This window comes from Bos grunniens, chromosome 8 (genome assembly GCF_055505025.1).
Source record: "Bos grunniens cultivar Pamir isolate PY7600 chromosome 8, Bosgru_T2T1.0, whole genome shotgun sequence".
Classification (NCBI taxonomy): domain Eukaryota; kingdom Metazoa; phylum Chordata; class Mammalia; order Artiodactyla; family Bovidae; genus Bos; species Bos grunniens.
The window spans coordinates 49,502,772-49,521,159 of record NC_141172.1 but is presented as its reverse complement, the minus strand read 5'-3'; the positions used below and the strand labels follow the sequence as shown (position 1 = coordinate 49,521,159).

The 18,388-nt window shown below is 37.6% G+C and overlaps 1 protein-coding gene across 6 annotated transcripts in view; it reads left to right on the top strand.

Annotated features, from left to right (window-relative positions):
• The window catches only part of TRPM6 (transient receptor potential cation channel subfamily M member 6), a 166,984-nt gene that overhangs the window by 84,547 nt on the left and 64,049 nt on the right, over nt 1-18,388 (top strand). For all 6 annotated transcript variants that reach the window (XM_086415540.1, XM_086415538.1, XM_086415537.1 and 3 more), the window contains 8 exons: nt 2,750-2,822; nt 2,941-3,041; nt 6,076-6,210; nt 7,293-7,346; nt 9,930-10,070; nt 13,479-13,613; nt 15,472-15,752; nt 17,537-17,765. In XM_086415540.1, coding sequence (XP_086271666.1) covers nt 2,750-2,822; nt 2,941-3,041; nt 6,076-6,210; nt 7,293-7,346; nt 9,930-10,070; nt 13,479-13,613; nt 15,472-15,752; nt 17,537-17,765 — 1,149 coding nt within the window. The remainder of the gene's footprint in view (nt 1-2,749; nt 2,823-2,940; nt 3,042-6,075; nt 6,211-7,292; nt 7,347-9,929; nt 10,071-13,478; nt 13,614-15,471; nt 15,753-17,536; nt 17,766-18,388) is intronic.

The following is an 18,388-nucleotide window of genomic DNA, read 5'->3' as shown; positions in this document are numbered from 1 at the left end:
AGAGCTAAAGAATCTGCCTGCAGTGCAGGAGACTCAGGAGACATGGGTTCAATCCCTGGGCCAGGAAGATCCCCTGGAAGAGTACATGGCAGCCCACTCCAGTATTCTTGCCTGGAGAATCCCGGGGATGGAGGAGCCTGATGGGCTATGGTCCATGGGGTCACAAAGAATCAGATATGACTGAGCTGCTGAGCATGAGCACTAGTGAATGTTCAACAATTGTGACATTTATTTTCACAATTTTTTTTCATTTCTGACTTGGTTGTATATAGTGCTACAGAACTTGACTTTTAACTTGACTTTTTGTTCCCTCCTTCTCTGGAACCATGCTTCAGATTCCTAATGGTACTTGGGAAAAAGAACTTAGATAATATAACAGTATTACAGAAAAGTGATTGAATTTAATGTAAATTACATGTGAATATTTTCTGAGGGTAAAGGAACAGCTTCCTGCCTTAAATAAACTCAAGGTTGCTGGCTTAGATGACCATTTCTCAGTATCCTCAGTATATCCTGCAGGAATCACTGGGGATGCACTGGATAGTGAAAATGTGAGAATATACTCTCAGCTGGAAGATGGAGGCCACAAACTATGGACTATAAACATGATACAGATCAGGAGATTTTAATCTTTTAGGGCATTTTGATCAAAATTTTTTATCAGTGACTTGGATAATAGGTAGCTGACAGTTACATTAAATATGCAAATATGTCATGATTCACAGTGATCTTCCCAGAATTTGAAGGGTGGATCAAATTGTACAAGATTTTGGTACCATTAAAGCACTTGGCCTCAAAAAACCAGTCGAGCAAGTTCAGTGTAGACTAGGCAAGGCTAAACAGATGTGAAAGCCCTTTGGGATTTTAGCTGACTGCAGCCATGAAATTAAAAGACACTTATTCCTTGGAAGGAAACTTATGACCAACCTAGATAGCATATTGAAAAGCAGAGACATTACTTTGCCAACAAAGGTCCATCTAGTCAAGGCTATGGTTTTTCCAGTGGTCATGTACGGATGTAAGAGTTGGACTGTGAAGAAAGCTGAGTGCCAAAGAATTGATGCTTTTGAACCGTGGTGTTGGACAAGACTCTTGAGAGTCCCTTGGACTCCAAGGAGATCCAACCAGTCCATTCTGAAGGAGATCAGCCCTGGAATTTCTTTGGAAGGAATGATGCTAAAGCTGAAACTCCAGTACTTTGGCCACCTCATGCAAAGAGTTGACTCATTGGAAAAGACTCTGATGCTGGGAGGGATTGGAGGCAGGAGGAGAAGGGGACGACAGAGGATGAGATGGCTGGATGGCATCACTGACTCGATGGACGTGAGTCTGAGTGAACTCCGGGAGATGGACAGGGAGGCCTGGCGTGCTGCGATTCATGGGGTCGCAAAGAGTCAGACACGACTGAGCGACTGAACTGAACTATTTGAATAATAACAAAAACAGTAACCATGTCTACAGTTAGCAGTGTGCTTTCAATATATGTTTTTTTTTCCCAATAATTTTTTTTTACATGAAATATCCCCATGAGTGAGTTCAGTATGGCAGTGATTGCTTATTTCAGTTTCAGAGATAATGAACTAAAGACTAGAGACTTTAAGTGTTTCGCCCAGAGTCGTGCAGTTATGAAATAGTAGAACTGAAATTGGGGCTCAGGGTTGAAATCTTGTGTATGATCTACCACATTTTATATCCCCCACAATGTCAGTAGGTAAAGAAAAGGACATGTTAAAGGGATCGCCCTCATACTTGCCTCTTCCTGTCATCAAGGAGAGTAACCAGGAAGTGGTGTAATAATCAATAAGTAACAAGTGGAGGCAGCTAAGGTTTTACACATTAGTGAAATTAGGTCCTGAGCTCCTATACAGTTGAGGGTTGATTTTAGTCATGGACTGGAGGGGCTGTTAGGCAGAGAGGCTCTTAGTGTGAATTGTAGAAGCATAGTTTTTCTGTCTTTATGAGACCTCAGAGATTAGTTAGTGAGTTCCTCTCTTCTTGTGGGTGAGGAACCCAAGATGCAGTGGCTTTATAATATTTACCCAAGACTGACTAATTAGTGGCATATCTCAGACTGGACCTTGGCAGTCTTGGCTCTTTTTTGTTGAACAGCTCCCTCTACTATATATTTTCATTTGGAAAGGCTGAGATGCATTCATTAACAGGAAAAGGCCTGTTATAATAATAAAAAATGTCCTTATTTGTCTTAAAAACATGAGTCACTTGCCAGGATGCACTGGAGACTTTGACATTGTACAGGTTTTCTGTGCTATCTATTGTACCTGCTCATTGGGTATGTTGTAAGTGCCTCATTTATCTTATGACAAGTCCTTGAGTATTCATTTCTCATTAAAAGCAAAAGCCTTTATTTCGAAAGCTAGGTGACTGGAAGGCTCTCACTTTGTATCCTTTCAAAATGAGGAATAGTTTGCTTTACATGAGGAATTGACACTGAGTTTCTATTACAGCATATGAGTAGTAAATTAATGGAGTAATGTTCTTTCATGCATGTTTCCTCTAACATACTTGGAATTTTTCAGTTATTTTTCACCCCCTTCATGTGCACAATTCTGCATTACCCTACTTAAAAGTTTTCCCTCTTATTAGTGAAAAAAAGAATTTTTTAAACTGTATGATTTTTGACATTAATGAAGAATGTTTCACTTAATTCATTAGTGCAAAAGCAAATTTTTGAAAGCATTCCTTTGCTAGTTCTTAAAATGTATGGCTTTCTGTTTTTCAACTATTACAGATTACCATCTTTGATGCTGATTCTGAGGAGTCACAGGACCTTGATTTAGCAATCCTAACAGCTCTGCTAAAGGGTGAGTGTCTAAGTAAGGTTATACTTGTTCTTCCTTCCCTCTTTTCACACTCATGGCACTTGGTGCTTTTTATGTTGATATTGTAAACAGAATATGTAATCCCTTTCTTTTACCTTAGGCACGAATTTATCAGCATCAGAACAATTGAATCTGGCAATGGCTTGGGACAGAATGGACATCGCCAAGAAACATATCCTAATTTATGGACAACACTGGAAGGTATAATGAAAATGAAGTTATTTTGAAGAAACGTGTTGTGTATTGGTTTGTTAGGGAGGGGCCAAAGAGAAAACTGGAGGAAAGATAGGTTACTTCGGGGAGGGGGTAGCATCTCTGATGCTGGGTACATGTGATCACTAAGACATTTCTTTTGTCTACTTTGCCTTCTTGAAAACATTTTTTTTCCTATGAATCTGCAGCCTAGTTGAAGTTGACAAAAGATGCTGGGGGAAAGGCAAATGAAAGGGTTTTTTATTCATTTTTTGATTGGGCAGATTTTTATATTGTTATTTAAAACTTAAAGTTTATCTTATTTTTTTGCCTTCAAATGTAATACATACTCACAGTAGAAATTAGTGAAAACAGAGAAAAGCAGGAAGAAGAAAGATTATTCATAGTGCTAATGCTAATCACTATTAACATTTCATTTAAAAAAATTATAGCTGTGACCATACCATAGGTCTGTTATTTTGGGGTTTAACTAATTCATGCACATCGTTTAAAATGTCAAATGGTACTAAAAAGCTACCAAAAATACAGTAATTCTCTACCCTGCAAACCACAAGAGCCAAAAACTGAAAATTTTTGGACTGCTCTGACATTTATAAATCTCCATCTCTCTAAATAATAAGTCATATTACTGTTTTCTGATTCCTTTTAATAATTTATTTTATTCAAGTTTGTTTTTTAAAGTTTATTTTTAATTGAAGGATAATTGCTTTATAATATTGGTTTCATTTCTTCTATACATCAACATGAATTGGCTTAATTCATATACATATGAATTTTGTACATATGTCCCCTCCCTTTTGAACTTCCCTCCCACTTCCCACCCTTTCCCACCCCTCTAGATTGTTACAGAGCCCTGGTTTGAGTTCTCTGAGTCATTATTTTTTTAAACTTTAAAAAATTGTATTTACTTATTTGGCAGTACTGGGTCTTCATTGCAGCACGCGGGAACTTTAGTTGAGGCATGCAGATTCTTAGTTGCAGCATGTGGGATCTCGTTCCCTGACCAGGGATTGAATCTGGGCCCCCGGCATTGGGAGCAAGGAGTCTTAGCCATTGGCCCACCAGAGAAGTCCCTCTGATTAATCTTAAGGCCTCTTAACCTCTGTCTGTGGCCCTCACTGGTGCCATCTGGACTGGTTGCCTGCTGTTCCTGGTGCTGAGCTATCATCCTTCATCATCTTGGAGATGCCCTCCTTGGTTAGAACACCTGTTTTCTGTATCCCTTGTTTTGTTCTTTCTTGGTTTACTCCTTTATTTGATCATTTCTGAGAAAGGGAATATGGGAGATAAAAATATTGAGGCCTCATATGTTTGGATATATTTTAGTTCAAGAGGAGACTAATTTTCCCCGTGAATTTTGAATGCTTAGCTTCTAGCACCCAGCAGTGACTGTTGAGAAGTAAAAAATCTTTCTGTTTTTTTGATCCTTTGTGACCATTTCTTTCTTTTCTGGGATTAAAAAGAAATCTTCCTGCTTTTCAGTGTCCTGAGATTTCACAGTGATGTGTGTTGTTATAACTTTATATCCATTACAGTGGACACTTGCTTTCAACTTGGCACTTAACGGGTTTCCCTTCTGGGGAGTTTCCTCTCCTGTTTTCTCTGCTTTCTTTCAGGAATTGTATCATTTAAATGTTAGGTCTATGGGCTCCTCCTCTAATCTTACCTATTCCTCTTATCTTCTATATCTTTTCTTTGGTATATGCCTTCAAGTTTAATTTTTCTTGCCTTGTATGTAGCTTTTTGTTTCGGTGCTTGTGTGCTCTAGTTGTTTAGTCGAGTCTGATGCTTTGTGGCTCCATGAACTGTAGTTTGACAGTTTCCTCTGTCCATGGAATTCTCCAGGCGAGAATCCTGGAGTGGGCTGCCATTCTCGAGGGGATCTGCCCCACCCGGGGATCGAACCTGTGTCTCTTGCATCTTCTGCCTTGGCAGGCAGATTCTTTACAACTAGTGCTACCTTGTTTCTGGTAGTGTGTTACTAATTTCTAGGGGTAAATTTGTTGTCTTTTTAAAAATAGCATCCTGTATATATCTTCTTTTGTTTTTTAGAGGATATTAACGATAGTTCTTTTGAAGTTTTCTTCTTCCTTTATTGTCTGATTCTTCCTAGTTGATGTTTTTTGGTCTGTTTGTCCTGTACTCTTTTTTAAGAGTTGATGAAAGGAAGATCATTAGAAGTTCCAAGCCTATAGATGTGGGCTTCACAGTAGGGTGATCTGGCTGCCATTTGTTGGGAGACTTGCAGGGTTAGCATATTCATATATTTTTCTCTTGTATTCATCACTGTCAGAAAGAAATCCTCCAGTCTCCTGCTTAGAAGGTATAAAAGCCTTGTTGTTATTGTTAGGGAAGTCAGTAGGGGAAGATGAGTGAAAAGGTCCCAGTGTTAGCAATTTATGCTGCCAGAATTCTATTGTATAGATTGTTTGGTTCTTTGCTCTTTCCATTTTCTGGTTTCCTGGGGACTGCTAAGTCAGTTACCATTGGGCCATCTGCTTTCCAACTTCTGAAATATTTCACTTTTGACCTCTTTGTTCTTGTGGATTCTGGTTTTGTTTTTGTTTTTTTTAAACCCTTTACTATAATTTTAGTGAAGTTTTAGGTGGGGTTAAAAGTAAATGAGTGTTTAATTTGCCATGATACCCAGAAATCAGGTATAGTTTAAAAGGAACATACCAGGTTACCAAAAAAAAAAAAATAGAAGAAGAAGAAAGAAAGAAAAGAAGAGACCTTGGATTTTTATTAGAATTTTATTAACTTCAAACATTAATTCGGGAAACACTGAGATCTTTACCATAGTCAGTCTTTTTATCCAAGAACACATTTATTCAAAAGGTCTTTTAGGCTTTTGGTTCACTTTTTGTTATTTCCTCACTTAGGTCCTGAACATTCCTTAGTAAGATTGTATTTTATAATTATTTTTGTCTGTATAGTTTTGAGTTCAAATACATGTAACTCTTTACTTATTTCTGCTTTCTTAATTGTTTCCATATCTCTTATTTATCTCTCCCCTCTGAAGCCTGGCTCTCTAGAACAAGCGATGTTAGATGCCTTGATGATGGATCGAGTTGATTTTGTGAAGCTCTTAATAGAGTATGGAGTGAACCTCCATCGCTTTCTTACCATCTCCCGACTGGAAGAGCTCTATAATACAGTGAGTACTGGAACAATTTATCAGTTGGTGCCTTAAGATTACTTATTAATTAGACACACTTAGCTTCAACTGTATCTTGAATGTTCAAGTTTCCTTCAGTGCTTATGTACAAAGATAGCTTATAGAGACAGACTTTTCAATCAAAGAAGAAACATTCTTAGCAAACCCTAGGACCATTTCTGCATTTCCCACTTTAATTAATTATACAGAATAGAAGCATAAACTAATTTCAGAAATAGGATATAGTAAGACCATAATTAAAGCCAAAGATGGGAATAAGAACAAATCGCTTGTATTGAGTAATTAGAGCATTTCAATCTAGGGACACTGTTAAAAATTTTGTTCCTGCAATTTTCCTATGCAAACCTTTTATTGAAACTAGACTGGCTTACTCCTTGTAAAGACGTGAGTTGCTCAAGTCAAGCACCCTTCCTGAGATGTTCTTCCTTGCCTTTGGATCTTACCCTTTCTTTAAAGCTCTGTCTTCTTGATCACTCCATAGTATTTTGATCTATAGATCTTCTTGATCACTCCATAGATCACTCCCAAATCACTTCATAATAATACAGATTATTTGCCATTGTTTTGAATATACTCTTCATAATATTGGCTATTTTTTTAGTGTAAGTACCACACTCTTATATTGGGTTGTAAAAATTCTGTAAAGAAAGTACTTATATTCTTTGTTGAATCCCTCAGTAACTTGAATGAATGTAGCTAGTGCTCAATCAGTATTTGTTGATGCAATGTAATTGTGTGATGGAATTTGTAGTTGTGTGATTTATAAATAATAAAAGATAGTTATAGATTTTACAAATTTGTTTCTGCCTCTTGCCACAAGGTTAATTAAGACTGTCCTTACTACCTAGATATATACATTGTGCACTTAAAAATATTTCAGTCTAATTACATCTTCTCTTGGGAAATAGCTTTCTTAGAATTAATTTGGCTTAAGCTTCATTACTAAAGATGCTGAAGAAAATTTTCAGTATTCTGGATTATTTATACATTCTGAAATAAAGGTTTTTTATTTCTCCCCAACACATGGTAATTAAAATTCTTCCTTTTGTTCTTTATTACAGAAACAAGGACCAACCAATATGCTCTTACATCATCTTGTCCAAGATGTAAAACAGGTAACCTAATTATGAAGGTGTACAAATTTCTTCTTGTGTTGTCTTAGCTTTGTGGTGAAATGTTACCAGATTTTGCTTTGTAAAAAATAGTATTGGATTTTCTAGTGAATTACCTGTCCTCTTTGACTCTGAACAGTTGTGACTCTGAACAGTTTTAACCAAATCACACTCACAGTTTTTCCCGTAATTTACTTCGTATTTTAAAAGATTTGGTGGGAATGCAAACTAGTACAGCCACTATGGAGAACAGTGTGGAGATTCCTTAAAAAACTGGAAATAGAACTGCCTTATGATCCAGCAATCCCACTGCTAGGCATACACACTGAGGAAACCAGAAGGGAAAGAGACACGTGTACCCCAATGTTCATCGCAGCACTGTTTATAATAGCCAGGACATGGAAGCAACCTAGATGCCCATCAGCAGATGAATGGATAAGAAAGCTGTGGTACATATACACAATGGAGTATTACTCAGCCATTAAAAAGAATACATTTGAATCAGTTCTAATGAGGTGGATGAAACTGGAGCCTATTATACAGAGTGAAGTAAGCCAGAAGGAAAAACATAAATACAGTATACTAACGCATATATATGGAATTTAGAAAGATGGTAACAATAACTCTGTATACGAGACAGCGAAAGAGACACTGATGTATAGAACAGTCTTATGGACTCTGTGGGAGAGGGAGAGGGTGGGAAGATTTGGGAGAATGGCATTGAAACATGTAAAACATCATGTAGGAAACGAGTTGCCAGTCCAGGTTCGATGCACGATGCTGGATGCTTGGGGCTGGTGCACTGGACGGCCCAGAGGGATGGTATGGGGAGGGAGGAGGGAGGAGGGTTTGGGATGGGGAACACATGTATACCTGTGGCGGATTCATTTTGATATTTGGCAAAACTAATACAATTATGTAAAGTTTAAAAATAAAATTAGAAAAAAAAAAAAAAAGATTTGACCCACCAAGTTAGTGGCATGAGCAAATAATTATTTCCTTTTATAAAACATGAATTGTAGACATAGAAACTTCCAGGCAGAATTTCAGCTTAACGTGATGTAACAGAATTGCCAATGATGATAATATCTGTTGAAAATGAAACTTTCTGGTTGTGTTATCTTTCCTGAAGGACTGGCATGTGATTTCTGTTGTTTTTGTTCTTGTTTTGGCTATTATTGATAACTCAGGGTCTCTCACTTTTTTTGTGAGTCTGTGTGTTGTTCTAGGGAACCAGGACCCATCCACTGGTCCCATCTTTCCTTATATTTTACTCATGCTGTTCTCAATTCACCTTGAGTTAAGTCAGACTTAACATCATCTCTCACCTCCCAATAGTTACTAAAACTTTCTGACTTTAACAGACTTTTTTTTGCCTTAATTCTAAACTCTAATATATTGGTGGGGAGAGTGTGGGCTTTCTGATTATGTTGACTTGGTGAGAGAACCAGAGTGAAAGGACTGTGGAGGAAGATATTTAGTTGGCAAATCAGTAGTAAGCAAAAGTGTCCATGCTGATGTAAATTTAGTTTGCATTGATTTATGCTGGGTCAAAATAATTTTCCTTAGGTTAGTTCCTAAAACTCGAATTCTATCACAGTTTTCTTCTAAACTGAAGAAAAAGGAATGAAATAGTTAGATATGCTTTTAACTAGCAGAAAAATGAGAGCTATTTTTTGTGTTAAAAAATAAATTTTTTGAGCTAAAATTTGTGTTCCTTACAAAAGTAAATTATGAATGTGAAAAAGAAATTAAATCATTTATTTATACACATAACCTTATTTCTTATTCAAAGCTTTGGGACTGTTATTCACAGACTGTTCATTTCAAGGGTCTTATTCAGCATTGTGTGCCTTTAAAAGTATGCTATGTATGCATGGCAGTTCAGAAGAGGCACTAAGGTGGGTTTTAAGGGATCAAAATAATTTTCATTTAGGCTAATACCATGTACTTGAAAATCTGCTGTTCAGGCCTCCTACTAACCATACCGTTTGTCTTGGCACAGCCTCGTGTTTTGATATTTCATTTTGTTTCACCATTTCCTGTTCCTTCTGTTTGTTCTACTTCCTTTCATTTTCTTGTTTTGTGTGTGATGTTATAGCCATTTCAAGAGAGACTAATGATTTTAACCTAATGTTTATTTTGGATTCTCCAGTATCTTCTCTAGTGATTGTATTTCTGTTGTAGTAGTTCTGTCATTGCCAGTTAAAAAAAATCTTTTATGCTCTCTTTAAGTGTATTTTATTCTGAAAGTGTGTGTATGCATGAGAAAGAGAGGAAAAGAGAGTCAATGTGCTCTTTATAAGCAGACATTCTGTGTCTGTGAAACTAAAAACATATTAAGGCTAAGTAATTTTTCCCATTTGAACAAGCAGATTGTAACAGTAGCTAGTTGTATTAATTCATCAATTGATTTTGTTATTGTTTTGTTATTAGTGACATTCGGGGGCTCTCACTTCTTTTGTGAGTCTAAGCATTGTTCTAGGGCTAAAGAATATGTCTCCCTCTTTGGTTATGTTCTAGTTACATGACAAAAGAGAGACAAAGAGAACTGACAGTTATAATTTGTATGTGTTTTTGTTACAGCATACACTTCTCTCAGGCTATAAGATAACGCTGATTGACATCGGATTGGTAATAGAATACCTTATTGGTGGAGCATATCGCAGCAGCTACACTAGAAAAACTTTCAGAGCCCTCTACAACAACCTCTACAGAAAACATAAGGTAGCATAATTGAAAAGCACCCTTGTAGAACTGATGATTTCTAGGAGTTATACTTTTAGAAAAAATGGCTTGGGAAGTTTAGGTGGGAAGAGCTTTCCAAATGGACATTCTGTTTATTGATAGTTATTGAATATTTGCTACGTGTAAATTACTGTGCTAAATGCTGGCATGCTGGCCTGGATGGACATAAAGACCTGCAGTTTTAGAAACTCTTAGAGGAAACAGACATGAATAACTAGCCACAATACAAAACAGGATATAAAGTGTGCTGTATTGACATAGAAGTATGTGGTGAGAAAGTTTAGAGGGAGAGATGATCAGTTCTTTCCTTATCTTTCCTTTGAAAATACACAAGTGTAAAGCTTAATAGGATTGCATCTATAAACTCATACTAGTACATAGCCTGGAGATGACACTTGGAACATGTGTAGGGGTTATATTGGAAGATGTATGCAGAATGTACTATGTAAAAATATATACTATATATATTTTATTTTCCATCATAGTTTTTAAAGTCTGAAAGTGGAGGTGTTAGTTTCTCAGTCATGTCTGATTCTTGTTGCCATTTCCTTCTCCAGGGGAGCTTCCTGGATCTCCTGGGTATCCTGCATTGCAGGCAGATTCTTTACCCTCTGAGCCACCAGGGAAGTGCCAAAATTAGAGTTGCTAGTTGTTGATTAGCAGAGAAAATATTGCTCATTTCTTGAAATTGCCTTTCCAGATTAGTAAACTGAAGAACTTAGTTCCTTTGTTAGTTAATAAGTAAATTTTAATTGTTCTATGCATTTGGAAGAAAGAAAAGTGTGCACTGAAAGAGAATGATTTAGATGGAGAAATCAGAGAACATCTCTCTGAGGAAACGACATTTCAGTTAAGAATAGTGGTAGATCTTGGGTAGGCAAGAATGGGAGGGAGGGCATGGACATGAGGGGACTAGTACACTCAGAAGTCTACAGATGAGAATTATTCTGGCTTGAAGAGCTTAGTTCTTATTAGGGGATAATGCAAGTGTTAGAAAAGATAGTTTGTGGCATTTTTGTTTGAAAGAAGAGCAGGAACAATACAAAGCATAGTGCTGTGGACACCAGGGTATGGTTTTTCAGTGACCAGGAGGCCTTGGTCGCTGGACAATGCCAGACGGTTGTGAGGGATGACACTGGAAAGATCACATGAAAAGTCTAGACTATCAAGCTACTTTTGACCTTTATTTAACCTAGATGTCCATCAACAGATGAATGGATAAGAAAGCTATGGTACATATACACAATGGAGTATTACTCAGCCATTGAAAAGAATACATTTGAATCAGTTCTAATGAGGTGGATGAAACTGGAGCCTATTATACAGAGTGAAGTAAGCCAGAAAGAAAAACACCAATGCAGTATACTAACACATATATATGGAATTTAGAAAGATGCTAACAATAACCCTGTGTACGAGACAGCAAAAGAGACACTGATGTATAGAACAGTCTTATGGACTCTGTTGCAGAGGGAGAGGGTGGGAAGATTTGGGAGAATGGCATTGAAACATGTATAATATCATGTATGAAACGAGTTGCCAGTCCAGGTTCGATGCATGATACTGGATGCTTGGGGCTAGTGCACTGGGATGACCCATAGGGATGGTATGGGGAGGGAGGAGGGAGGAGGGTTCAGGATGGGGAACACATGTATACCTGTGGCAGATTCATTTTGATATTTGGCAAAACTAATACAATTTGTAAAGTTTAAAAATAAAATAAATTAATAATAAAAAAAAAAAAAGAATGAAGTAAAGTGAAAACCCAACTTGGCTCTAGGAGATGAGGAAGCAAAACAGAAAGAAACCCAGTTCTCCCAGAGAAAATGTCCTTTATTGGAATTTCACAGACATAAGGATACACTTGAGGTATCAGCTCCTTCATTTAAACAAAATAAGCCTTGCTGTGAGGCTACCAGGGGCAGATATAGGACTGACTGTGATATTGGTGCAGTCCAGTGGGGAGCATGTTGGGCAAGTTCCTCTAATGCCCTTTCTAGAAATGGGTAGGAAATTGCCCATTTCTCTAATTATTTTCTAGTGAAGGAGTATAGAGTTTATTGTGTTTCCTAGTAAATTAGATGGTGGCGGTTACAAACTAGTGCCACTTGGGAAGCCTGAAAGCTTCATACTGACAAGCAACTAATTATGTTATTATTGGATCTAGCCACTGGAATTCCACTCCAGTAGTGATATTATGTAACACCTGGAGACGTTCCATAACTTTCTAACTTAAGCTTAACCTTGGAGCTGTTTGTGAATGGGAACTTTCTCTTATCAGACCTGTGAATCTTTATTGCCTGTTTTGAACTTGTTCCAGGTATAGAACATCTGTTGATTCTAATGGAATTTCCACATAGAGAAGGAATGCAGATATATAATAGGGAACAAAAAAGCATGTTCTTTAAGATGTTAGGAAATAAGAGTATGCTTAATAAGAAGGGGCCATGAGAGGCTCTTGTTGGATGAGTAATTAATTACTAACCTTGGATGAAAGACAGAACCATTGGATATTTGCTAGGATGCAATATTATATTTGGTTTTATTGTTGTCTAACAGCCTCTTGATGAAAGTGAAAATGGAGAGTGAAAAAGTTGGCTTAAAGCTCAACATTCAGTAAACTAAGATCATGGCATCTGGTCCCATCACTTCATGGCAAATAGATGGGGAAACAGTGGAAACAGTGTCAGACTTTATTTTTCTGGGCTCCAAAATCACTGCAGATGGTGACTGCAGCCATGAAATTAAAAGATGCTTACTCCTTGGAAGGAAAGTTATGACCAACCTAGACAGCATATGAAAAAGCAGAGACATTACTTTGCCAACAGAGATCTGTCTAGTTGAGTCTATGGTTTTTCCAATGGTCATGTATGGATGTGAGAGTTGGACTATAAAGAAGGCTGAGTGCCGAAGAATTGATGCTTTTGAACTGTGGTGTTGGAGAAGACTCTTGAGAGTCCCTTGAACTGCAAGGAGATCCAACCAGTCCATTCTAAAGGAGATCAGTCCTGGCTGTTCATTGGAAGGACTGATGTTGAAGCTGAAACTCCAATGCTTTGGCCACCTGATGTGAAGAGCTGACTCATTTGAAAAGACCCTGATGCTGGGAAAGATTGAGGGCAGGAGGAGAAGGGGATGACAGAGGATTTGATGGTTGGATGGCATCACCGACTCAATGGACATGGGTTTGGGTAAACTCCAGGAGTTGGTGATGGACAGGGAGGCCTGGCATGCTGTGGTTCATGGGATCGCAAAGAGTTGGACATGACTGAGAGACTAAACTGAACTGAACTGAGAAACAAAAGGTTAATTGTTACCACTTTCATTGTTACCATAATCATCTTTTTCCCTTTTTGTTTGTTTTAAAAATAAAATAACACATGCCAGCAAGTGACCACTCTTGCTCAAAGCCTGTCCCAGCCTGCTCTTCACCGAAGACGCTGCTCAGGAAATAGAAAGGAGTCTACAGAGAGCACCCTGCATTCCCAGTTCATTAGAACTGCCCAACCTTACAAAGTCAAGGTACCAATTACTTCTTTTAAATTTGAGAATAAAATTGTCCTTGAAGACTGAGATCTTTTCATCATTTTAAATTCAAGAATGGGGAATACAGATAGAGGGACCATTTATAGGAACTGTAAACAGATGGTACAAGTCTAAAACATGATAAAGCTATTCTCTAACAATGATGAGCAAATGCCCAGGATGGGGAACTAAATGATCTCCAGGGCTGGCACCTCAGGCTGCCTTCCTTGTTCCTACCTCTGCCACGTCCAGATGATGACTCAGGGAGGCAGTCCATGGAATGGTACTAAAAAATCACCATTAAACCTTCATCCTCCTTTTTCTAAGGCTGATTAGAGAGGTGACTGTTACCTTCTCCTTTGCTTTTCTCTTACATTGCCCTCTTGTATCTTCTTTTTTCCCCTTTGAAGTTTTTTTGAAATTAATTTTCGCTTAATGTATGGTAATGATAATGTATTTATGAATGTTATATGTGTGTGAGCAGTGTTATGCCCCCTTGCCTGTACTACCTCAGTCCCACTTGCCTCTGGGCATGAATGCTTTTGTTCAAGAGTTTCCATAGAGTTTCCATAGAAATGGTTCTTATGTTGGCTGAAAGAGGCTTGCTTTTTACAGCTCTTAGAACGAAAAGTTATATCATAAAATTACTATTGGTCATAACCAATGAACACAAATTCCCTCTACTTATAGAAATAGAAGAAGCTTATTACAATTTTTTCTCTGATCTCCTTTAATTAAAAAAAATAATTATTGAGTCTTATCATTTGCCAGGCATTATTTTGGGCTCTTGGTGGAATTTGAGATGCAGGTGGGCTGGAGAAGATATGTTAATGACTAAGAAATGGTCCTGCCCTCCCAAAGAAGTAACCTCAGTGCAGTGTGATGAGCATTGAACTAGAGATACATGCAGAGTGGCATAGAAGACTGTGGGGCTTTAGCGAATGGTTTTTGACATGAATTGTAAAGGGTGGGTTTAACCAGGTAGAAAATGGTATTTCATTATTACCTATTACCATCACTATGGAAATATGGCCAGAATAAAGGAGATCAGAATTAAAACCAATCTATTTGTAACAATGTTGGCAACACTAATGTCATTTTACTGAAAAGAAGATAGTGGATCTATTTGTAAGGTAAGGTTAGAGTTTGTTTTTTTTTTTAATAGTTCTCATTTGTCTTATATGTAATTTCAGCCCATTTCCTTGAGAAATTGAAAACTGTTGTATAGTTAGTGACTTTTCTAAAGGTGTAGAGCTTTAGGTTCTATTAAGTTGTTTTGTATTGTGTTAAGCTGTGTTAAGTTTTAAGCTGTGTTAACTTAAGTGGACTTAAGGTATCTTAGCCTAGGGACCCTGAAACTATTAGATACAACAAGAAATAGATTAATAAAAGGCCAAAGTTTTGGTTTCTGATTTATAAAGTTCTTTTATTATTTCCATCCTTTTTCAGTGATTTTTAAAATATTTATAAGATTCTCAGTGTCTTTTGTCAGGTAGAACATCATGCATCCGAGTATTTGGACACCCATTCCTATTTTATAGGACTTCCCTGATGGCTCAGTGGTAAAGAATCCACCTGCCAATGCAGGAGACCTGGGTTCCATTCCTGGGTCAGGAAGATCCCCTGGAGAAGGAAATGGCAACCAACTCCAGTATTCTTGCCTGGGAAATCCCATGGACAGAAGAACCTGGCTTGCTATAGTTCATAGGGTCACAAAAGCTATAAAGTTCTGTTATTATTTCCATCCTTTTTCAGTGATTTAAAAAATATTTCTGAGATACTCAATGTCTTTTGTCAGGTAGAACATCATCCATCTGAGTATTTGGACACCCATTCCTATTTTATATTCTAACAGGAAAAGTCTGCAGCCCTTCATAAATCAAGGAAGAAGTCAAAAGAAGAACAAAATATATCAGATGACCCTGATTCTACTGGCTTTATTTATCCTTATAATGACCTGCTTGTGTGGGCTGTGCTAATGAAAAGGCAGAAGATGGCCATGTTCTTCTGGCAGCATGGTGAGGAGGCCACGGTCAAGGCAGTGATCGCTTGTATCCTCTACCGAGCAATGGCCCGGGAAGCCAAGGAGAGCAACATGGTCGATGATGCCTCTGAAGAACTGAAAAATTACTCAAAGTAGGAGTTCTCCCTTCACCTCACACTTAACATTGACACTTCTTAGAATGGTTAGAAACCTTTATCTTCCACACCCTAGAACTTATAAGAGGAGTGGACTTACAGCGGTGCATTTCATGGACTCTTCCTTAGATAAGAGTCTTAAAATATTTTAAGGACTAAAGGAAAGAGAGGTGGCCCTTAGTTCAGGAGACTTGGGTTCTTATCCTGGGGCCAGCTCTTTACTAATGGTCAAATGACTTGCCAAGACTGTGGGACTTTAGTTTCTTTTTTTTTATTAAAAAAATTTTTTTTGGCCTCAGCACATGGCATGTAGGATCTTAGTTCCTCAACCAGGAACAGAAACTGTGCCTCCTGCAGTGAAAGTTTGGATTCTTAACCACTGGACCGCCAGGGAAGTCCTGGGACTTTAAACTATAAAATGTTCAATGAATGATTTTGGAACTCCCTCCTGACTATCAAACTCTTTGATACTAAGTTATATTAAAAATTGTTGTTTAAGTACCTCTCAGGCAGGAAAACAGGTAAATATATTATGTATTAAGTGCCAGAGAATGATGATGGAAAATAGAAAGTTGGGAATTTTTTTTTTTATTTACTAATGCATGATGGTAGTAGGGAGAGAAGAGAAGCCAAAGTTAGTTAAAATTTTATAATTTTTATGTTATTTTATTTTTTTATTTTTTAATTAATTTTATTTTATTTTTAAACTTTACAAATTGTATTAGTTTTGCCAAATATCAAAATGAATCCACCACAGGTATACATGTGTTCCCCATCCTGAACCCTCCTCCCTCCTCCCTCCCCATACCCTCCCTCTGGGTTGTCCCAGTGCACCAGCCCCAAGCATCCAGTATCGTGCATCGAATCTGGACTGGCAACTCGTTTCATACGTGATATTTTACATGTTTCAATGCCATTCTCCCAAATCTCCCCACCCTCTCCCTCTCCCACAGAGTCCATAAGACTGTTCTATACATCAGTGTCTCTTTTGCTGTCTCGTACACAGGGTTATTGTTAGCATCTTTCTAAATTCCATATATATGCATTAGTATACTGCATTGGTGTTTTTCCTTCTGGCTTACTTCACTCTGTATAATAGGCTCCAGTTTCATCCACCTCATTAGAACTGATTCAAATGTATTCTTTTTAATCGCTGAGTAACACTCCATTGTGTATATGTACCACAGCTTTCTTATCCATTCATCTGCTGATGGACATCTAGGTTGCTTCCACGTCCTGGCTATTATAAACAGTGCTGCGATGAACATTGGGGTACACGTGTCTTTATTTTAAAAAATTTCAGAGAATGACAGTGTCTACTTTTTAGAGAAAACAACCTCCCAGAAGATCACCTGGGGATGTCTCCAGGTCTGGCTTCTTACTTAAGTTATCTGTGTATTTTGTAAAATCTTAAAAAAAAAAAAAAAATAAGAGTGAGGGGTTTCCACAGTTTTTCCTTATATGCTAGTTTGATTTTGAATAGTCTTTTCTGGCAAAAATTCTTCATTAGGACCTATCAGGGAGCCCTACATAGCTTGTTTTGTGGTGTGGAGTCACTTCTCCTCAGGAATAGCTCAGGGACCGTCGTTGGAAACCCACTGTTCCTTCAAGAAAGGGAGAACAATCCATTTTCTGAGCAGCAGTCCCTTTTAAAGTAGCCTCTGCCTTTTACTGTCCCCTCTTTTCTCTTGGTCTTTTCTGAGTCCCATATGTAACCTTTTGGACGTTTCTGGGACTCTGGCCTGCCTTTATATTTGCCGCTCACCACTGTGTCATTGCAGACAGTTTGGCCAGCTTGCCCTGGATGTGTTGGAGAAGGCATTCAAACAGAACGAAAGAATGGCCATGAAACTGCTGACCTACGAACTCAAGAACTGGAGCAACTCTACCTGTTTGAAGCTGGCTGTTTCTGGAGGGTTGAGGCCCTTTGTTTCACACACTTGTACCCAAATGCTACTAACTGATATGTGGATGGGGCGTCTGAAAATGAGGAAAAACTCTTGGTTAAAGGTATATCTACTTGCTTTATAGAGTTTAATGTTATTAATAGTTTAGTCTGGAGGTCTGTACTTTTTTCATTTGTCACTTGTTCCAGAAGAGTACTTTTAGGAAAACCAATTATTAATACTGTTTTTGATTCTCACAGATGAGCAGAGATCTTCACAGTGAAACCTCTGACAACTACTTTATCTCCCACTCCTATGGTTTCTTTTTAAAAATGGGCATAATTGTGCCAGCTCAGTCCATTGCAAAGGCATACTCATGAGAAAGTGGCTAGAAGTTAAAAGCATGTACAGACATAAGTAAGATTTCATTATTAGTAGTCACCACTGTCCCTGATAATTATAATAGAAATAAATGAGACTTTTTACTGAGAATTTTCTTAGCTTAAGGATGCTAACCCATGATAAACTAAATAAAATTAGCAGTTGGTTGTGCTCATCTAATGTAATGTTTCAGGAAATAAATGGCTGTTTTATAAAGCTGCCCTCAAACACATTTGTTCACACCACTATATCCAAATTTTTGTATTCCATTATAGTTTAGCCTTATCTTTCATCTTGAATTAGAAATTAGAAACCCTTATTCCTGAAAACGTAATAACTTTCTGCTCTTTGTATACTTTATTTTTT